The sequence below is a fragment of the Mus pahari genome, chromosome 10 (genome assembly GCF_900095145.1).
Source record: "Mus pahari chromosome 10, PAHARI_EIJ_v1.1, whole genome shotgun sequence".
In the NCBI taxonomy this organism is placed as follows: domain Eukaryota; kingdom Metazoa; phylum Chordata; class Mammalia; order Rodentia; family Muridae; genus Mus; species Mus pahari.
In genome coordinates, this window is record NC_034599.1 from 48547032 (window position 1) to 48562744 (window position 15713).

Genomic DNA, 15713 nt, shown 5'->3' on the forward strand with positions numbered 1-15713 from the left:
AGGCGGATTTCTGAGTTCGAGGCCAGCCTGGTCTACCAAGTGAGTTCCAGGACAGCCAGGGCTATACAGAAAAACCCTGTCTTGAAAAACCCAAAAAAAAAAAAAAAAGAAGCATGTTAGCGTTGTTTAGGAGGTAGGGGCATACCTATAAAAATCCTCAGGAATTTGAAGGTAGAGGCAGAAATATCAGGGTCATCCTTGGCTACATAGTGAGGTCAAGGTCAGCCTGGGCTACCTGAGACCCTATCTGGGAAAAAAAAAAAATTTAACTGTTAATAAAAAACATGATTGGAATAAAATTTTAACATGTATTTGAGAATGACAATATTTGTGCTTTTTTCCTAGTATAGTTATTTAATTATTTTTCTATTATCTTTTTAATAGGTAAAACAAAGAACAATAAAAATATACCACAAATCTCCAATCAACCTATGGAGACTAATCCTAATATAGTCTTGCCTGAAGAAACTAATCTAACAATTAAAAGTTCTTTTGAAACCGAAGAATCAGGTAAGGTTTTTATTTTGTTAATGTCGTCATCCAAAATGTTAAAATTATTCTCAAAATTTAAAAAAAAATTTAAATTGGAAGTTATTTAGATTATTATAGGTCATCTTTTACGCTTATACTTTTATGCTAAATCTCTAGTGATTTGATTAAAAGATTGTTTTTCATATTCATTCCTTCATAGAGAAGTAGACACACAACCTAGTAGTAAGCAGTATTGGCCAAATGAGTAAGTCTGCACCGAAATAATTTTATTAGTGTACAGATCTAAGGCCTGATCTATTAGGTTCATGTGTTAGAGTATTTTCAGCCTTCTGGGTGACAGCCACCATTTGTTTTAGAGGAAATTATAGAGTATATACTGACAGTCTTGAACTTGGTAATCTCTTTATTCATAGCTTTTCAGTTCTGTCTTTCATCGAATACCAGTGTAGCATAGGTAGTCCATATATAATAAGCACTTGTGAATTAAAGGAAAGCAAGAGTCATTCAATATCAAAACATTTAAAATATAGAATTAATTTTTTAAAGTCTTATTAAATATAACACAAATTTGGAGAAACATAATAAAAATGTATATAGTTCTCTCAGTAACAAAATCAAATGAAGAAATTCTCTTGGGATCACCTCTCATGTAAGAAAAGGATATTGGTGTCAGCACAGGAAAGATTCCTCCCAGTTACTCCCCACCTCTGCGCCCTGCATCTCTGTTCTTCAAAGATAGCTGTCATCTTCGCTTTTTTTTCATAATATGGTAAACTTTATGCCCCTTTCAGTACCACTTCCATTTATTTAGTCAGTCTGCAAGCTGTGCCTGATCACCATTTCTCCTTACTTGTTTTGATTCCTTGGTTGTTTTTTGAGGCAGGGTTTCTCTGTGTAGCCCTGACTGTCCTGGAACTCACTCTGTCGACCAGGCTGGCCTCAAACTCAGAGTTCTGCCTGCCTCTGCCTCCCGAGTGCTGGGGGTAAAGGTGTCCACTACCATGAAACTCCATACCTACTTTTAAATGCCTAATGGTGTCCAGTGTTTTCACATCTTTGTCTTCAAAACCTAGTTTTGGAGTATCTTCCTTTGAGTTCATTGTTAATAGCAAAGCTCAATCCTCCATTTCTTAGGCTGCACTGTAACTTAACCGAGCACGTGTTTGCATGTTTGTTCACATCTAGAAGATTATGCTTTATCATAAACAGAATAAAACTTGTAATTCTACTTTCTCAGAAAGTCTTGCCATTTTATTATGAATTTACCTCCAGGCTGAGACTGGAGTTTAGAGGCAGAGTGCTTATGTAGCATAACCCTCAAATTAATCTCTAGCATCACATTTTTAAAAGTACCACTTCTCCTGTGTTTGTGTACCTTAGTATACACTAATCTCTCCCTCAGTATAGAATTAAGTGGGCTCTGTATACAATATGATCTTTACCAGCTATGATAGTTGCAGACACTTTTCTTTATTTTTCTCTATAATGTTTCTTTCCTTATTTGTTTGGGTTGTCTAAATTATGATTGCTATAACATTCACTATAGTGATGCCACATTTTATCGCCCAGCAGCCTTTCTTTTTATAAACTATTACAATTTTTACTGTATCTTATCACAGTTTTCTGTTCTGTACGTTCTTTTTTAGCTGTCTTACTCTCTACAAGATTATTGAGTGACGCATTCATATTTGCATTCTAGAGCCATGTATATGGTTGTCCTCAGGAAATATGTCAAATGTTAAAGTATACACAGAAATTGTGTTAATTGTGTAAAATGATCTTGGTCTCATTTCACCATGAAAAAATATATCAGGCAAAATAAGGTCAGTAGATGTGGCAAAATTTGAAAATCCCATCAGCCAGACGGCTGAAGCATGATCAGGCTCAAGGCCACTGTGGGCTACATGCACAGTGAGACCTGTCTTACAGATACCTGAAAAAGGAGAAGGAGAAAAGGTGTAGAGAGGGAAACAACACTGTTAACACTAGTGGTTAGACCTTAGGGCATTTTGTCTTCTGGTCCGTATTGGATGTTCTTAAACCTCTGTGTTTGCCTTCTTTGTGGCATCTGTTTTCCTAGAAACTTGGGAAACAATTTGACAGTTGTTTACAAAATTGTCTGCAATTAGAAAAGTAATTAGATATTTTTTGATACCCAGAGAATGGGAAGTAATTGTGTGTCGGTCTTAAAATTATTGATATGTCCTTGGCAAAGTGTGTTGTACAGAAAGTGACTGCTTCAGAAGCTAAGCATACTCAACTTTCCATCACACTGGTGTTTTACAGATGGGCAGTCTGGTCAGCCTCCATTTTGTACATCCTATCAAAATGAAGATGTATTATTAAATGATTTGAAGAGTGGCAACAGCCATGATGTTCTTCCACAGGAATCCCAGGAAAACTTCTCTCAGATAAGCTCTAACATTCAAAAAAAGACCTTTAAAACAGCCATACCTGCTGAACAGAAGTGTGCCCTTGACGTTACCTTTGAGTCTGTGTCTAACTTGAGTGACTTTAACCAAAGAGGAAGCTCTACTGAATGTAATGAACATTGTTCTGACTTATTCACCAGTCAGATACCCACTGAAGCTGAAGTGGCTGTGGGTGAGAAGAATTCTTTGTCTCCAGATATACTGAGTCAATCTCAGTATCAGCCTGATCAGCCCCGTGTGCCAGTGACTTCATTTGTGTCTCTTGGTGGTGAGACCAATGACAAAAACTTAGTTCTCTCTGGGAAAAATTCCCAGCTTTTGTCCCAAAGTACTCCACTAACTACAAAGCCATCTAAAAGCCAATTTTGTGAAAATTCTAACAATATAATAAAAGTTAAAACTAATTCTCATTCTTCTGAGTCACCAGATTCTAGTGAAACTCCAAACAGTAAAATTGAAACTAACAATGTATCACCAGTTGTTGCACAGCCACAACAAGATTGCCAAGATAATTCTCCACTGCAGAGCAAAACATCACCTGTGATTGTTGAAGGTTTGGGGACAAATGTGACTGAAAAAATAGAAATTCATCTTGAAGAACCAGACCCTTCAGATAAACAGCTATCTAATGATTCAGCATCTGTTGACTTAAGTTCTGCGGAGAGCAAGATAGAACCACTTCAGGCTACGAGTGCTCAAGAGCCCTCTTCTGTGAAAGATGGAGATACTATTTTTCTCTCTTTGAGTGAACATAACAGCTGTGAAGAAGTTGCACTGGTTCCTGGAGAAGGTAATCCTGTAAAAAATAATTCGCTTTCTTCAGAATCTGGTGGTTCAGTGGGAGTCTCTCCTGAGACCCAAAATACTGATGGTAAACCTAACAACTCAACAGAGGTAGATGCATCAAGTATTGTCTCTCTCAAAATTATCATTAGTGATGATCCATTTGTTTCCTCAGATGCAGAGCTTAACAGTGCTGTGTCTAGTATCAGTGGAGAAAACTTACCAACGATAATTCTGTCTTCTAAATCTCCTGCCAAAAATACAGAATTTGTTACATGCCTATCTTCAGAAGAAACTGCAAGTGCTGTTGTATCTGTTGAAGTAGGGGATTCCGGCTCCATGGAGCAGAACCTTTTAGTGCTCAAACCTGAGGAGCCCATGGTAAACAACACTCAGAATGAAGATGGCATTGCTTTTTCAGCCAACGTTGCACCATGTGTTCCTAAGGACGGAGGATACATACAGTTGATGCCTACCACAAGCACAGCGTTTGGCAGTTCAAGTAACATTCTGATAGCTACCTGTATGACTGATTCAACAGCCTTGGGACCAACTGTCAGTCAGTCTAATGTAGTGGTGTTGCCTGGGAGTTCTGCACCTATGACTACACAGCCTCCTCCACAGCAGTTACAGACACCACCTAAGTCTAACAGTGCATTTGCTGTCAGCCAAGCTGTGTCACCAAACTTTTCACAAGGTAACTTGTAAAAGCTTATTGGAGGTGAGCTGGGGTATAGTTCAGTGGCAAAGCACCTGGATAGCATGTGCAAGGCCATGAACTCTATCCAGCACTGCACAGAAAAAGATACATGTATGTGTGTATAATGTATATGTGTGTGCGCACATATTTTGGAGCTTCTCTAGATTGCAATCTTAAATTTCTTGTGTGAAGTCACAGACTAGGAAAATAATATAGATGATTCATATGACAAAATACTCTAAGTAATTGCTTATGCCTCTTGCCATCTAATTCAGCCAGGTTTTGTTTTAAATCTGGTAGGCTGTAGCTTTAATTTGTTTTCTTTGAGCAGTTTTAATCTACAAAGCTAAGCTGTGAGAAAAGAAAGCCTAATTCATTACATAACTTAAACTCAATGTTTCAGGATATTTATTTTTATTAAAGTTAAAGTTTTTAAGAAAGTTGTCATTTAGAGAGGCTTTCAAGAAAACAAATTTTATAAAACCCTTTCTAATTTCTCACTATCTTTTGCCATTTAAAAATGATTCAAGTCCTTGATTCAAGTCCTTAGAGGCTCCACTGGGGGCTCTTTCATTTATTATATGCTGGTTTACAAGCAGTAAGTAATTAACAAACTATCAATTAATTTATGTTTCTCAGAGATAAGAATTTATACATGTTCACCTACATTTCCATGTATACTGGTTCATAGACATACAGTGAAGTTTGCTTAAATATTATCAACTAAGTATTAAGTTTAGTGAATCTGTTTCAAATGAGATAAAGGAGAAGCCAGAATTGGTACAGAATATTCTTGATTTAGAATAATGAGGTAAGATTGATAGTTAAAAGAAGTCAGTATAATGCCAAGGGAAGTAGAATAAGCATTCATGGATGTTTAGGAAATTGTCAGTGTGCGTGAAAATAAGATCAATATAATAGGAGCGGATAGTATGTTAGGAAAAGGCTGATTTACAGAACAGGACTAAATTACTATTGCTTTGATTCTGCTTAACTCATGAGGACCATGTAGGCACTATAATTTCCCCCAGTAGTTTAATCTAGTTATAAAAGTATGTATTCTTTTTGAATAATACTTTTAAGACTTAATACATTGGGAAAATTCTTTGGGGCTATAAATATTCACTTAGAATTTAAGTATTCTGATACATGATTCAAATGTGAAACCTTCACTTTGTTATTCTACTTAAATCAGTTTAAAAAAAGATTGGCTTAGTTATGGTTACTATTACTGTGATGAAAAACACCATGACCAAAAGCAACTTGGGGAGGAAAAGGCTTATTTCACTCACAGTTCAGTACAACAGTTCATCATCAAAAGCAGTGAGGACAGGAAGTCAAGTTTAGGAAGTTGAAGGCAGGAGCTAATGCAGAAGCCATAGAGGAATGCTGCTTACTGCTTACCCCCACCCCTCCCTGGCTTGCACATCATCACTTGCTCATCCTGCTTCCTAACAGAACCGAGGATCAGCAACCCAAGAATGGTATCTATCACCCATAATGGGCTGGATCTTCCCACATTAGTTACTAAGAACATGCTCCCCAGGCTTACCTACAGCACAATCTTATAGGGGTGTTTTCTTAATTAATGTTCCTCCTTTCAAATAACTCCAGCTTGTATCAAATTGACATAAAACTAGCCAGCAAAATTAACTCTTGTCACACAAAATACATCATTATTTAACACACAAATATATCATTGTTATCCATAACCTTTCTTTTCTTGTTTTTCACCAAGATCAGACATCAGTAGCAACATTACAATATAAACATTCCAAATTTTAAAAGTCCCACTGTCTCTAAAAATATAAATATTTAAAAATATAATCTTTGGGGGCTGGAGAGGTGGCTCAGAGGTTAAGAGCACTGGCTGCTTTTCCAGAGGACCCTGGTTCAATTTCCAGCACCCAAATGACAGTTCACAGCTATATGTAACTCCAGAGGATCTGGCACTGTCAGACAAACATGCATGCAAAACAACATCAAAATTAATAAATCTTTTTTAAAAGTTAAGTGTCTTTAAAATGGACAGTCTCTTTTAAAATTCAAAGTCTTTCAATTGTGGTCTCCTTTCAAATCAAAAAAATAAAATAAAATACTTTCTTCAAGCGGGAGAACCAAGGCAGTCTCAGTATGAACAAAGCAAAACCAAAGTCCCAAAAGTTCAAACAATAAAGTGTTGAGTGTCTGAGATTTACTCTCCTCTGGGCTCCAAAGTGACCCAAATGGCTTGGGTCCTTCTCTGGCTCTGTCCTCTACAGCTTACACAGCTTGTTTTCTTGGCTATGACTGGCTCCACTGCACCACTGCCGCTGTTTTGGGTGGTCATCCAATAGTGCTGGCAGCTCCAAAAATCTGGAGTCCCTTGTTGCAACTGAGCAGACACTCCCGGGCTCTTGTCAGGGACTCCGACTCTGCTCTCCAGTGCCAAGCCTTACTTGTTCTCCATGATCCATCCTCACAGGCCTTCACAACCTGGGTGACTTTACCAAGTTTGGCTGCCCGCAGCAGGTACAGCCTTGGCTGTTCTGAAACACAGTTTCTGTATGCTGGTCCCAAGGAAACATTTGCAGAAGACTTCACCTCAGTGATGCTAGTCTGTTAATCACAGCTGAGACTTCAGCACCAACTGTCCCAGCAAAGCAAAGGCTTTACTTTAGCAGTTCCTGGTCTCCTGTTAATCCCAGCCAATTCTTAAGCTCCAGCTGACCAGACACTACAGCTTCTTCACACAAAAGGCCCAGTAGAGTCTTTGCTTCCCTCTGAGATTTAGGAAGCCAGGCTTCCATTGTCTGCACTGCTCTCAACATTCTTGTCTTCCAAGCTCCTACAGAACAGCCCACTGAGCTCTCAACACTCAAGAGCTTTTTTGGCCCAAAGTTCCTAAGTTCTTCCACAGTCCTCCCAAAAACAAACTGGGCAAGTAAGTCTTCAGTGGTACACGCCTTGTACCAGCTTCTGTTGTAGTTAGGGTTACTGCTGAGATGAAATGGTCAAAAGCAACCTGAGGAGGAAGGGGTTTATTTCGCTCAGGTCCAAAAGCAGTGAGGACAGGAACCTGGAGCTGATGCAGAAACTGTCAGGAAAGAAGATTTGGTCATAGAATTTGTTTCGAAAGATTTATTGTTACCAAAAGATTTAGGGAGGAAATCTGATATTAGAATTGTTTTTTTAGGATCTGCCATCATAATTGCTTCTCCAGTCCAGCCTGTACTTCAAGGAATGGTGGGAATGATACCTGTGTCTGTAGTTGGACAGAATGGAAATACATTCTCTACTCCTCCTCAGCAGGTAGCATTTATGAACTAAAAATAGTGTGGGGAAGCATTTCAAACAGCATAACTAATAGTTTTTTCTCTCTCTCATTCTTTCTCCTAGGTCCTTCATATGCCTTTAGCAGCACCTGTTTGTAATAGAAGTATCACTCAGTTCCCCATTCCTCAAAAATCCCAGAAGGCTCAGGGACTCAGAAACAAGCCTATTACAGGTACTTTTTAAAAAAGACTTAAAATCAAGTTTATATCTCAGAAGTAACAACTGAATGTTTTCTTCTTGAATACATTGTACCATCTCTTTACTCTTGTCAAAAAACTGAGTTACTCTTGACACATTTCTCAGTTCATATATTCCTCATTTTCTGTCCATCAGTAGTGTTCTACCCTGCTGTCTTTTTTTTGGGGGGGGGGGGATATCCTCAGTTCTCTAATTCATCCTATATTTGTTAGCTGAGTGACCCCTTCCTTCCTACATATTAGAATATATATGTTTGTACCTAAACATTTCAGGAATTCCCTGTTCCTTACAGGATAAAATTGAAGCTCCTGGCTCTGTGTGGTGGCAAATTCTGTATACCCCATCCATGGCATAAGAAATAAGAAGCTAGATGAGGCCGAACAATTTGAGGCCCCTTCTTGAGAAAAAGAAAAGGAAGTGAAGGAATCTCCCTGATCCACTAAGTATTTCCTGAGGATTTTCTAGGAATTTTACTGGAGAGTGTTTGTAATAGCTCATTTTTACCTCCAGTGAGGTAACTGGAACCTCCCCTCGTCCCCCTCGTTTTCTTGTGATTCTTTACCATCTGCCTTCTGCTTCTGAGTTTGTTTGTTTGTTTGCTGAAACCTTGAGATTCGTCATTGTTAACGTGACACTGTTCTTGGGGGAGGTGTGAGCACACCTATACACACCCCAGATAAGGAACCAGGGAACTGACCACAGATCAGAGTCTCACTTAGTGAGCCAATGAGCTTTATTGAATGTACTTACAGGAATTTGGGTGAGAGATTACTAACAGCAGAAATGACTGCAGCATCACTAAAAAAAAAAAAAAACCACCCAAGCCTGGATGACAGCTCACAAAATCTAGAAACCTGGAGTGTACTGTACAACTCAGCTGGTTTGAGGCCTTTCCAGGTAGCTCTGTTGATCTGAGCCTCTTCCAGGCAGGTGGGCTAGTTTCTTTTGTTTTCTTTCATAGGTAGCTTGAGTGATGTACATCTTCAGACTTCTGTGCTGGTCTGTGACTATCTCTTTGCAGTCCTTTCTGTTTATATATGCCTCTTGGAGGAGGGACTGAGGGACTGGTGACTGATTACCTCAGTGACTTCCTGAAGCTATTGAGTTGTTTACTAACTGAGCTTAAGGAGGATGCAGTTACTGTAGGATGCAGTTTTACTTCCCTGCTAACAGCCAGTGTCTTAAGGAGCCTCCCTACAAGATGAGAGTTTTAATCTCTCTCTCTAGAGAGAGAGATATATAAATGTGTGTGTGTGTATACATATATATATATACAAAAATATACGAACAAATGTATATATGTGTATCTGTAGGTATATATACTGCTTTAAGTAACCATTGGATAATTTATTTAGTATCTCTGTCTGATAACCATCATTCAGAAATATTGTAGTTTCTGAGGCCAACCTTTTAAATTAGTGTTTATTATAGTAAAATTTCTTACAGTGTTGGTTTGGTTGTGAACTAACTTGTGCTTGTCTTGTAGAATTTTATCAATTTTGAGAGGTATAACAGTTACAGTTTAGAATTATTTACTTTCAAGACTTGAAATATCCTTTCCTGAACTTCTAACTTAAGGGCTGTTGACAAGAGATCTCATGTTGTTTGAATGTTTCTGCCTCTATGTGTGAGTTGGTGTTTTTCCCTCATATTTTTACTGTTGTTTTTTTGTTTTGAAAATTGGGCTATTATATGTTGTGAGGGTGCTCTTTTCTGATCACTATTGTTTTGGGTTTTTTATTTGGTTTGGTTTAGTTTCCTTTTTTTTTTAAGATTTATCTATATATGTATATGGCTATTGTGCGTGCTTGCTGCCTACTAAAGTTAAAGGAAGGCACTGTATTCCCAGGAACTGGATGTTTATGAGCCACCATGTGTGCATAAGCAGCGTGGTGTGGCTGGCTATACCAGCTGGCTTCTTTATGGAGAAAAGCCCATCTAATCTACTCCTATCTCTACTCTGTGTGGCTCTACCCCTTTTTTTCTCCGTTGGTGATTTCATTACTTTGACTTTATTCCATCCAAACTCCAGGTCTCACAAACACCACTTGTAATTCATCATAACCCCTTTCCCCAAGGGGGCTTTGTTTTGTTTGTCCTTTTTTTTGAGACAGGGTTTCTCTGTGTAGCCCTGCTGTCCTGGAGCTTGCTCTGTAGACTAGGTTGGCCTTTAACAAACAAAAATCCTCCTGCCTCTGCTGCTGTACCACTGTCATACACTCAGCCCCAAGGTGCTTTCTTGAACAGCTATCTTGATCAAAGTACAGTTCAATTTCCTTCTCAGTTTCATTGACATTTGTAGATTCAGCCAGCCACAGGTAGAAAATTTCTAAAGATTTAAAAATTACATTTGTGCCAAATATCTTTCTCATCATTTTTCTCTGAACAGTACAATATTAGCTATTAACATGGTATTTGTATTGTATCTTATGACTAACCTAGATGTGATTAAAGGATATGTCTCTGTTACATGTTCAATTCCAATTTTCTGTAAGGAACCTGGTCATGTGCATGCATTATCTATGGGATCTATTCATTCAGAGACACTGTTAGAGAATTGGTGCACTAAGTACCATCTGGAACATTAGAAGTTGTGGCCATGAAGGTTGAATTCATGTTTGCCTAAAATTAAAGCAAATCATTGGTTCTGTATCTAGATTTCCTCTATAGAGTGGGTGAGTCTATGTTGTAAAACAATGTAAGTATTAAAAAAATAATAAGTATATAGAAGCAAATAAGTTGATTGACTCATTGTAATATGACTCATTCTCTTTCAGAAGAATATATTCTTTCACAAAGAATTAATTTATAATTTCTAATGAAATAATTTATAATTCCAGGAAAACAGTTAAATAATTTGACAAACTTGTCCAGTCTTTCAGAAGCATGTCATACGCAGAGGTGAGCATAAGACACGTTGCATCATAAGTTATTAAAATGCTTAAATGACTGATTTTGATTGCTAAAAATGAGATTTTTTTATTTTCGTTTCGGTAGAACTGAAGCTTCTGATAAGAATATAGCCACTGAACTTGGGAAAAAATTGGAAGACAGCACGATTTCTCTCTCAGGAGAGAGAACAGCTCCTCCCAGCAAGCCATTTGAAAGTCATAGGCGGGTGCTTTGTTTCGATAGTACTGTTTCTTCTGTTGCAAATACACAAGGGTCACTGTATAAGATGACCTCCGAAAACAAAGAAAAGAAGGAAGCATCCTTGCCTCATCTTGACGCACCCATTCTGTCCTCCACCTTAAAACCACCTCCTAATAATGCCATCAAAAGAGAGAGAGAGAAAACCGTGCCCAAGATTTTATCTAAATCAGAAACTGCCTCTAGTCGACACACCACTGTGAAAGAAGTTCAGTCTGAAAAGAAAGTTTCCCCCACAGAAATGGCCCTTGAGTCTTTCCATAAAGCAACAGCTAACAAGGAGAATGAATTGTGCAGTGATGGGGAAAGGCCGAAGAATGCAGCAGACACCTCAAAACTGCCTGGTGGGCAGCAGAGTGGGAGCTTGAGGAACGAAAAAGCCATAGCCTCACTGCAGGAATTGACCAAAAAACAAACCACACCCTCAAACAATAAAAATGCCACTTGTGTAGGTGGGACTGTGAAGGATCAAAAACAAGAGCAGAGTAAACCTGCCAGTTCTGTAATTGGGGTAGAAATACTGCAGGATGTTCCAGTGCACAGCCCAGCACATCGGAGTGCCGATACTGACTTGCCAGTACCCCGGACGCCTGGCTTGGGAGCAGGGGAAAAGCATAAAGAAGAGCCTAGTGACAGTATGAAGGCCCCCGCTAGTAGACGCTGTGGTGAAGAAGGCAGCATGCCAAGAGTAATGATCCCTCCTGTCACTGCAGACTTGCCTGCCTGCAGCCCAGCCAGTGAAACAGGCAGCGAAAACAGTGTGAGCATGGCTGCCCACACGCTCATGATTCTCTCTAGAGCAGCAATTGCTAGGACTACAGCAACTCCTCTAAAAGACAACACGCAGCAGTTTAGAACATCTTCAAGGAGCACTACAAAGAAACGCAAAATTGAGGAATTAGATGAATGTGAGAGAAACTCCCGCACTTCTGGTAAAAATCTTACAAATTCATCAGTACCAATGAAAAAGAAGAAAATCAAGGCAAGTTTGAAAGTTTTCATTTTAATTCTACTCCTGTCCCTTCAGTATTTAGAGAGTTCAGTTGTGTTTGCTGCAGCTACATAGATAAATATACCCCCAAAACTATACACTTAGTAGTGTTTCCTAGTCACAATGATACAAGTTGTCTATAAGTATCATCCTGAGGAAAAGTGAATGTTTCTGTCATATTATCACCCAGGATTTTTCATGGAAATACAAAAAGTGTGAAAGCCTGGGAAACGACCATTAAATGAATTACCAAATAAAACACCTCATATTCTCCATCCCTTCCATAGTCTATAATGGTGGTCCTAGCAGAGGAGTAGAAAAACTCATGTTCATGTTTTTTTCTGTAACCATGATTGTCTGTAGTAAGGCAGTACACGGATGGTAGCATTGATAAAGAAAATGCATTTATTTAAAGTTTGTTTTACCAAGTAGATTAAATGGAAAGTATGTGAATGCCATACTCACGGGAGAAAGTGTAGTAAGTTAGGAGTGGTTTTTAGGTTTGGTGTCCTGCAAGCCTGAGTTTGAATTCTCTATCAAGTGTGTGCCGTTCCTGTGCCTGCCTGTTGATGTCTAGTCTCTGGTCTGTTCCTCTGTGCCTCATCATTTAACCTAAAATTGTCTCACCCTGTGGCTTTGTAGTCTGTTTTAGACTAACCCTTTAAAAGCACCTCCTCTACCTTAACGTTTCGAGCTTGGTGAGTGAGCTGTGTTCTTTAATGTGTGCTAGCAAAGGTCCTCTGGAAAAGGTGCTTGACTTCAAGGCCCGTCCACTGTAGAGCTCAGTCCTTGAGAACCATGAAGAAGCAAAAACACTCCCAAAAGCAGTCCTTTGACTTACACACACATATGCACATGCACATAATAAATCAGTATAATATAGTAAAACAGGATCTGTTGGTAATGCTTTGTAAAGTTTATGATTTGACAAAAATGACCATCTTAAAGGAAGCATGTCTCTTGTCTCAACATTCATATATATATACTCTAAGATTTGTTTTTGCCTTTTGCCCTAAACTAACATTGAATTGGGTTAGTAAAACCTGTCTGTCTTTCCCTATAGAAATAAATTCTAACAAACTCAAACATGATGCAATTTTAATAGTAAAGAGCCTAATATGGTGTTTTAGGTGATTTGCTAAGAAAATTATCTGGCCTAGAGTTTATTGTTTTTCCTTTTCTTTTTTGTTTTGACAGAAAAAGAAGCTACCTAGTTCATTTCCAGCAGGAATGGATGTGGACAAATTCTTGCTCTCATTGCATTATGATGAGTAAACACCCTGACATAGAGACCAGTAGCTATTTAAAACTAGTGTCCTTCAGACTGCGAGTAGGAAACGGACTAGAGACAGACTGCGAACATGACCTGCACTTTGACTGTACTGAGGTTTCACTTTATATCTAAGTCGTGCTGTTTCTGAAGCAGCTTCCTAGTTTGTAAATAGACTTTCATGGAATATTTGTATTCTAAAAGAACATACGCAGAAATGTAAGTAAACCCAATCTGCAAAACTGTACAGCTTTGACACTGTATATTGTACATGTGTATATTGTGTAAAAATAGAGCTAAAATCAACCTAATATTCCCACACTGTCTTGATTGACTTCGCCTGAGGCTTATTCTTCTGGAGTACTTTCTTATCTCCTTTGGAGGAAGATGATAATTATTCTTATAAATTACCTTCAGCCAATATTAGATAAGCCACTAAGTAAAAAATAATAATGATAACCACCTCAACTGGTTAGTAAAATATCTAATCAGAAAACAACAGTTTGATGATTTCTCCCCTAGAGTCAATATTTTATCACCCTTCATAAATTTCAGTAAAAACTGTATTTCTGAAGTTTTGTACTTTATTCTGATCATCTATTCTCTTTGTTTTAAAGAGACTTTTATAAACCATTTATTAAGTGTTCTGGTATTTCACTTACAACTTTTTGAAATCTTTTACAGAACATTAAGTGGTTAGACTATTGAGCCATAAAAATTTGAGTTATGTAGTAGTTGAGATTTCTTGATTATATGTAAACTTTCCCTAAGCACTGGGGATACAAAGAATTGCACTAATTCATAGACTTTTTCACATACTAGTGACCAATGCACATTTAATTTAAATCTTGTATGTAAAAGCTTATATGGAGGATTGTCTTCTGTTGTCTTTGAAAGTCATATCCATCATAAGATGTAAAAATGCAAATCATAGTTATATTGTAATTTAGTTTACCCTAAAATGGGATGTGTAAATAACTGTTTATACATAACCTATAGAACCTTGCGTTCTTTAAAGTGTTATAAATAGTTACTCTCAAAAGGTCCTTAGGGGAGTGAGAGGTGCCTTCTCTGTGTTGGACTGACTCATAAACAACAGTCAAGTTGAAAAGCTGGCCTAAACTTTAAAGGAATGACAGAAATTATCATTAATACTTGACCGATTGTGCCTAGATATTGAAGTGTTTTCTTAAGTTCTTACTGTTTAAATATTAGCATATTAGGATTTTTTTTTCTATGGGTGTATATTTTATTAAAAAGTCACTTTCTTCAACCATTTTTTGTACTGGGCCTTTAAGAAATAAATCCATCCTACTGTAACAACAACAAAAATGTCTTCAAGATGTAAATTATGTCTTTTTAATTGTTAGAGTTTACTATACAAATTTATATTTTGAGAAATTTTATATGACTATGATCTATTCCTAAGGAACTAATTAAGCATACAGTTAATGTTTACATTACTCAGTTTGGGTCTATCCTACAGTTAGGTTTGAATAAATATATTTTCATTAACTTTACCAGTTTGGATTTATATTGATAGTTCTATTTAGAAATTGGTTAAATTTCTTTGTAGCTTAGTTAATTCTCTGTGTTTTTCAGGAATTCATATAATGCAGGAAATTACAGATTTTCTCCTGTAACTCATATCTGTGTGCTGCATAATGAGAATTCATACATAAATTAACTCATGCTCTTTTCTATAGCTGTATGTATGTTTTTAGTCAGTGTTTTTCCTGTAGGCCAGGCTGGCTTTGAATTCATTACATAGTCCAGTGACTTTGAATTCCTGGTCCTCCTCATCTACCTCCTCTAAGTGCCAATATTGCGGGCATGCACCATACACAGAGCTTCTTCAGGATTCTTGTCATTTTGTTTTGTTTTTTGAGATGGTAGCTATGTAGTCCTTATTGACGTGTGTAGACAAGACTAGCGTCAAACTCACAGAGATCCATCTGCCTCTGCCTCCCAAGTGCTAGGGGTTAAAGGTGTGGATTACCTCTCCTGGCCTTCAAGATTCTTAGTGAACTAGCTTGAAACCACTAGATAGTTCAAAGACAGTTAGCGCACGCGCACACACACACACACACACACACACACACAAATATCAGGTATTTTTATTTTTCTCTGTCATTTTCTTTTAGGAAAAGGGTTCTGCTGGCTGGCCAGCAAGTCCCAGCAATCCTGTGTTTGTTTACCACATCTGTAGCAAGGATGCAAGTAAACACAGCCATTCCCAGCTTTTACATGAGTCCTTGAAATCCAAATTCAGATCTTCATCTGCTCTGTCATTATTTTGTAGGTTTGGTTGTTTTGGGGGTTTTGTTTTTTCATTGTTTTTGGTTGATTTGGTTTGGTTTGGTTTTTGGTGGTACTGCTAGG

General features: G+C 37.8%; 1 protein-coding gene across 2 annotated transcripts in view; it reads left to right on the forward strand.

Moving 5' to 3' along the window:
- Window positions 1–14851, forward strand: part of LOC110327859 (protein NPAT) — a 36505-nt gene extending 21654 nt beyond the window's left edge. The window contains exons 12-19 of one of the 2 annotated variants that reach the window (XM_029543004.1): window positions 385–510; window positions 2779–3714; window positions 3883–4404; window positions 7583–7698; window positions 7786–7894; window positions 10761–10821; window positions 10918–12052; window positions 13259–14851. In XM_029543004.1, coding sequence (XP_029398864.1) covers window positions 385–510; window positions 2779–3714; window positions 3883–4404; window positions 7583–7698; window positions 7786–7894; window positions 10761–10821; window positions 10918–12052; window positions 13259–13336 — 3083 coding nt within the window. In that variant the 3' untranslated portion in view covers window positions 13337–14851. Of the gene's footprint in view, window positions 1–384; window positions 511–2778; window positions 4405–7582; window positions 7699–7785; window positions 7895–10760; window positions 10822–10917; window positions 12053–13258 lie in introns of both variants that reach the window. The other variant, XM_021207106.2, reaches the window with a different exon arrangement.
- Window positions 14852–15713: the final 862 nt, after the last annotated feature.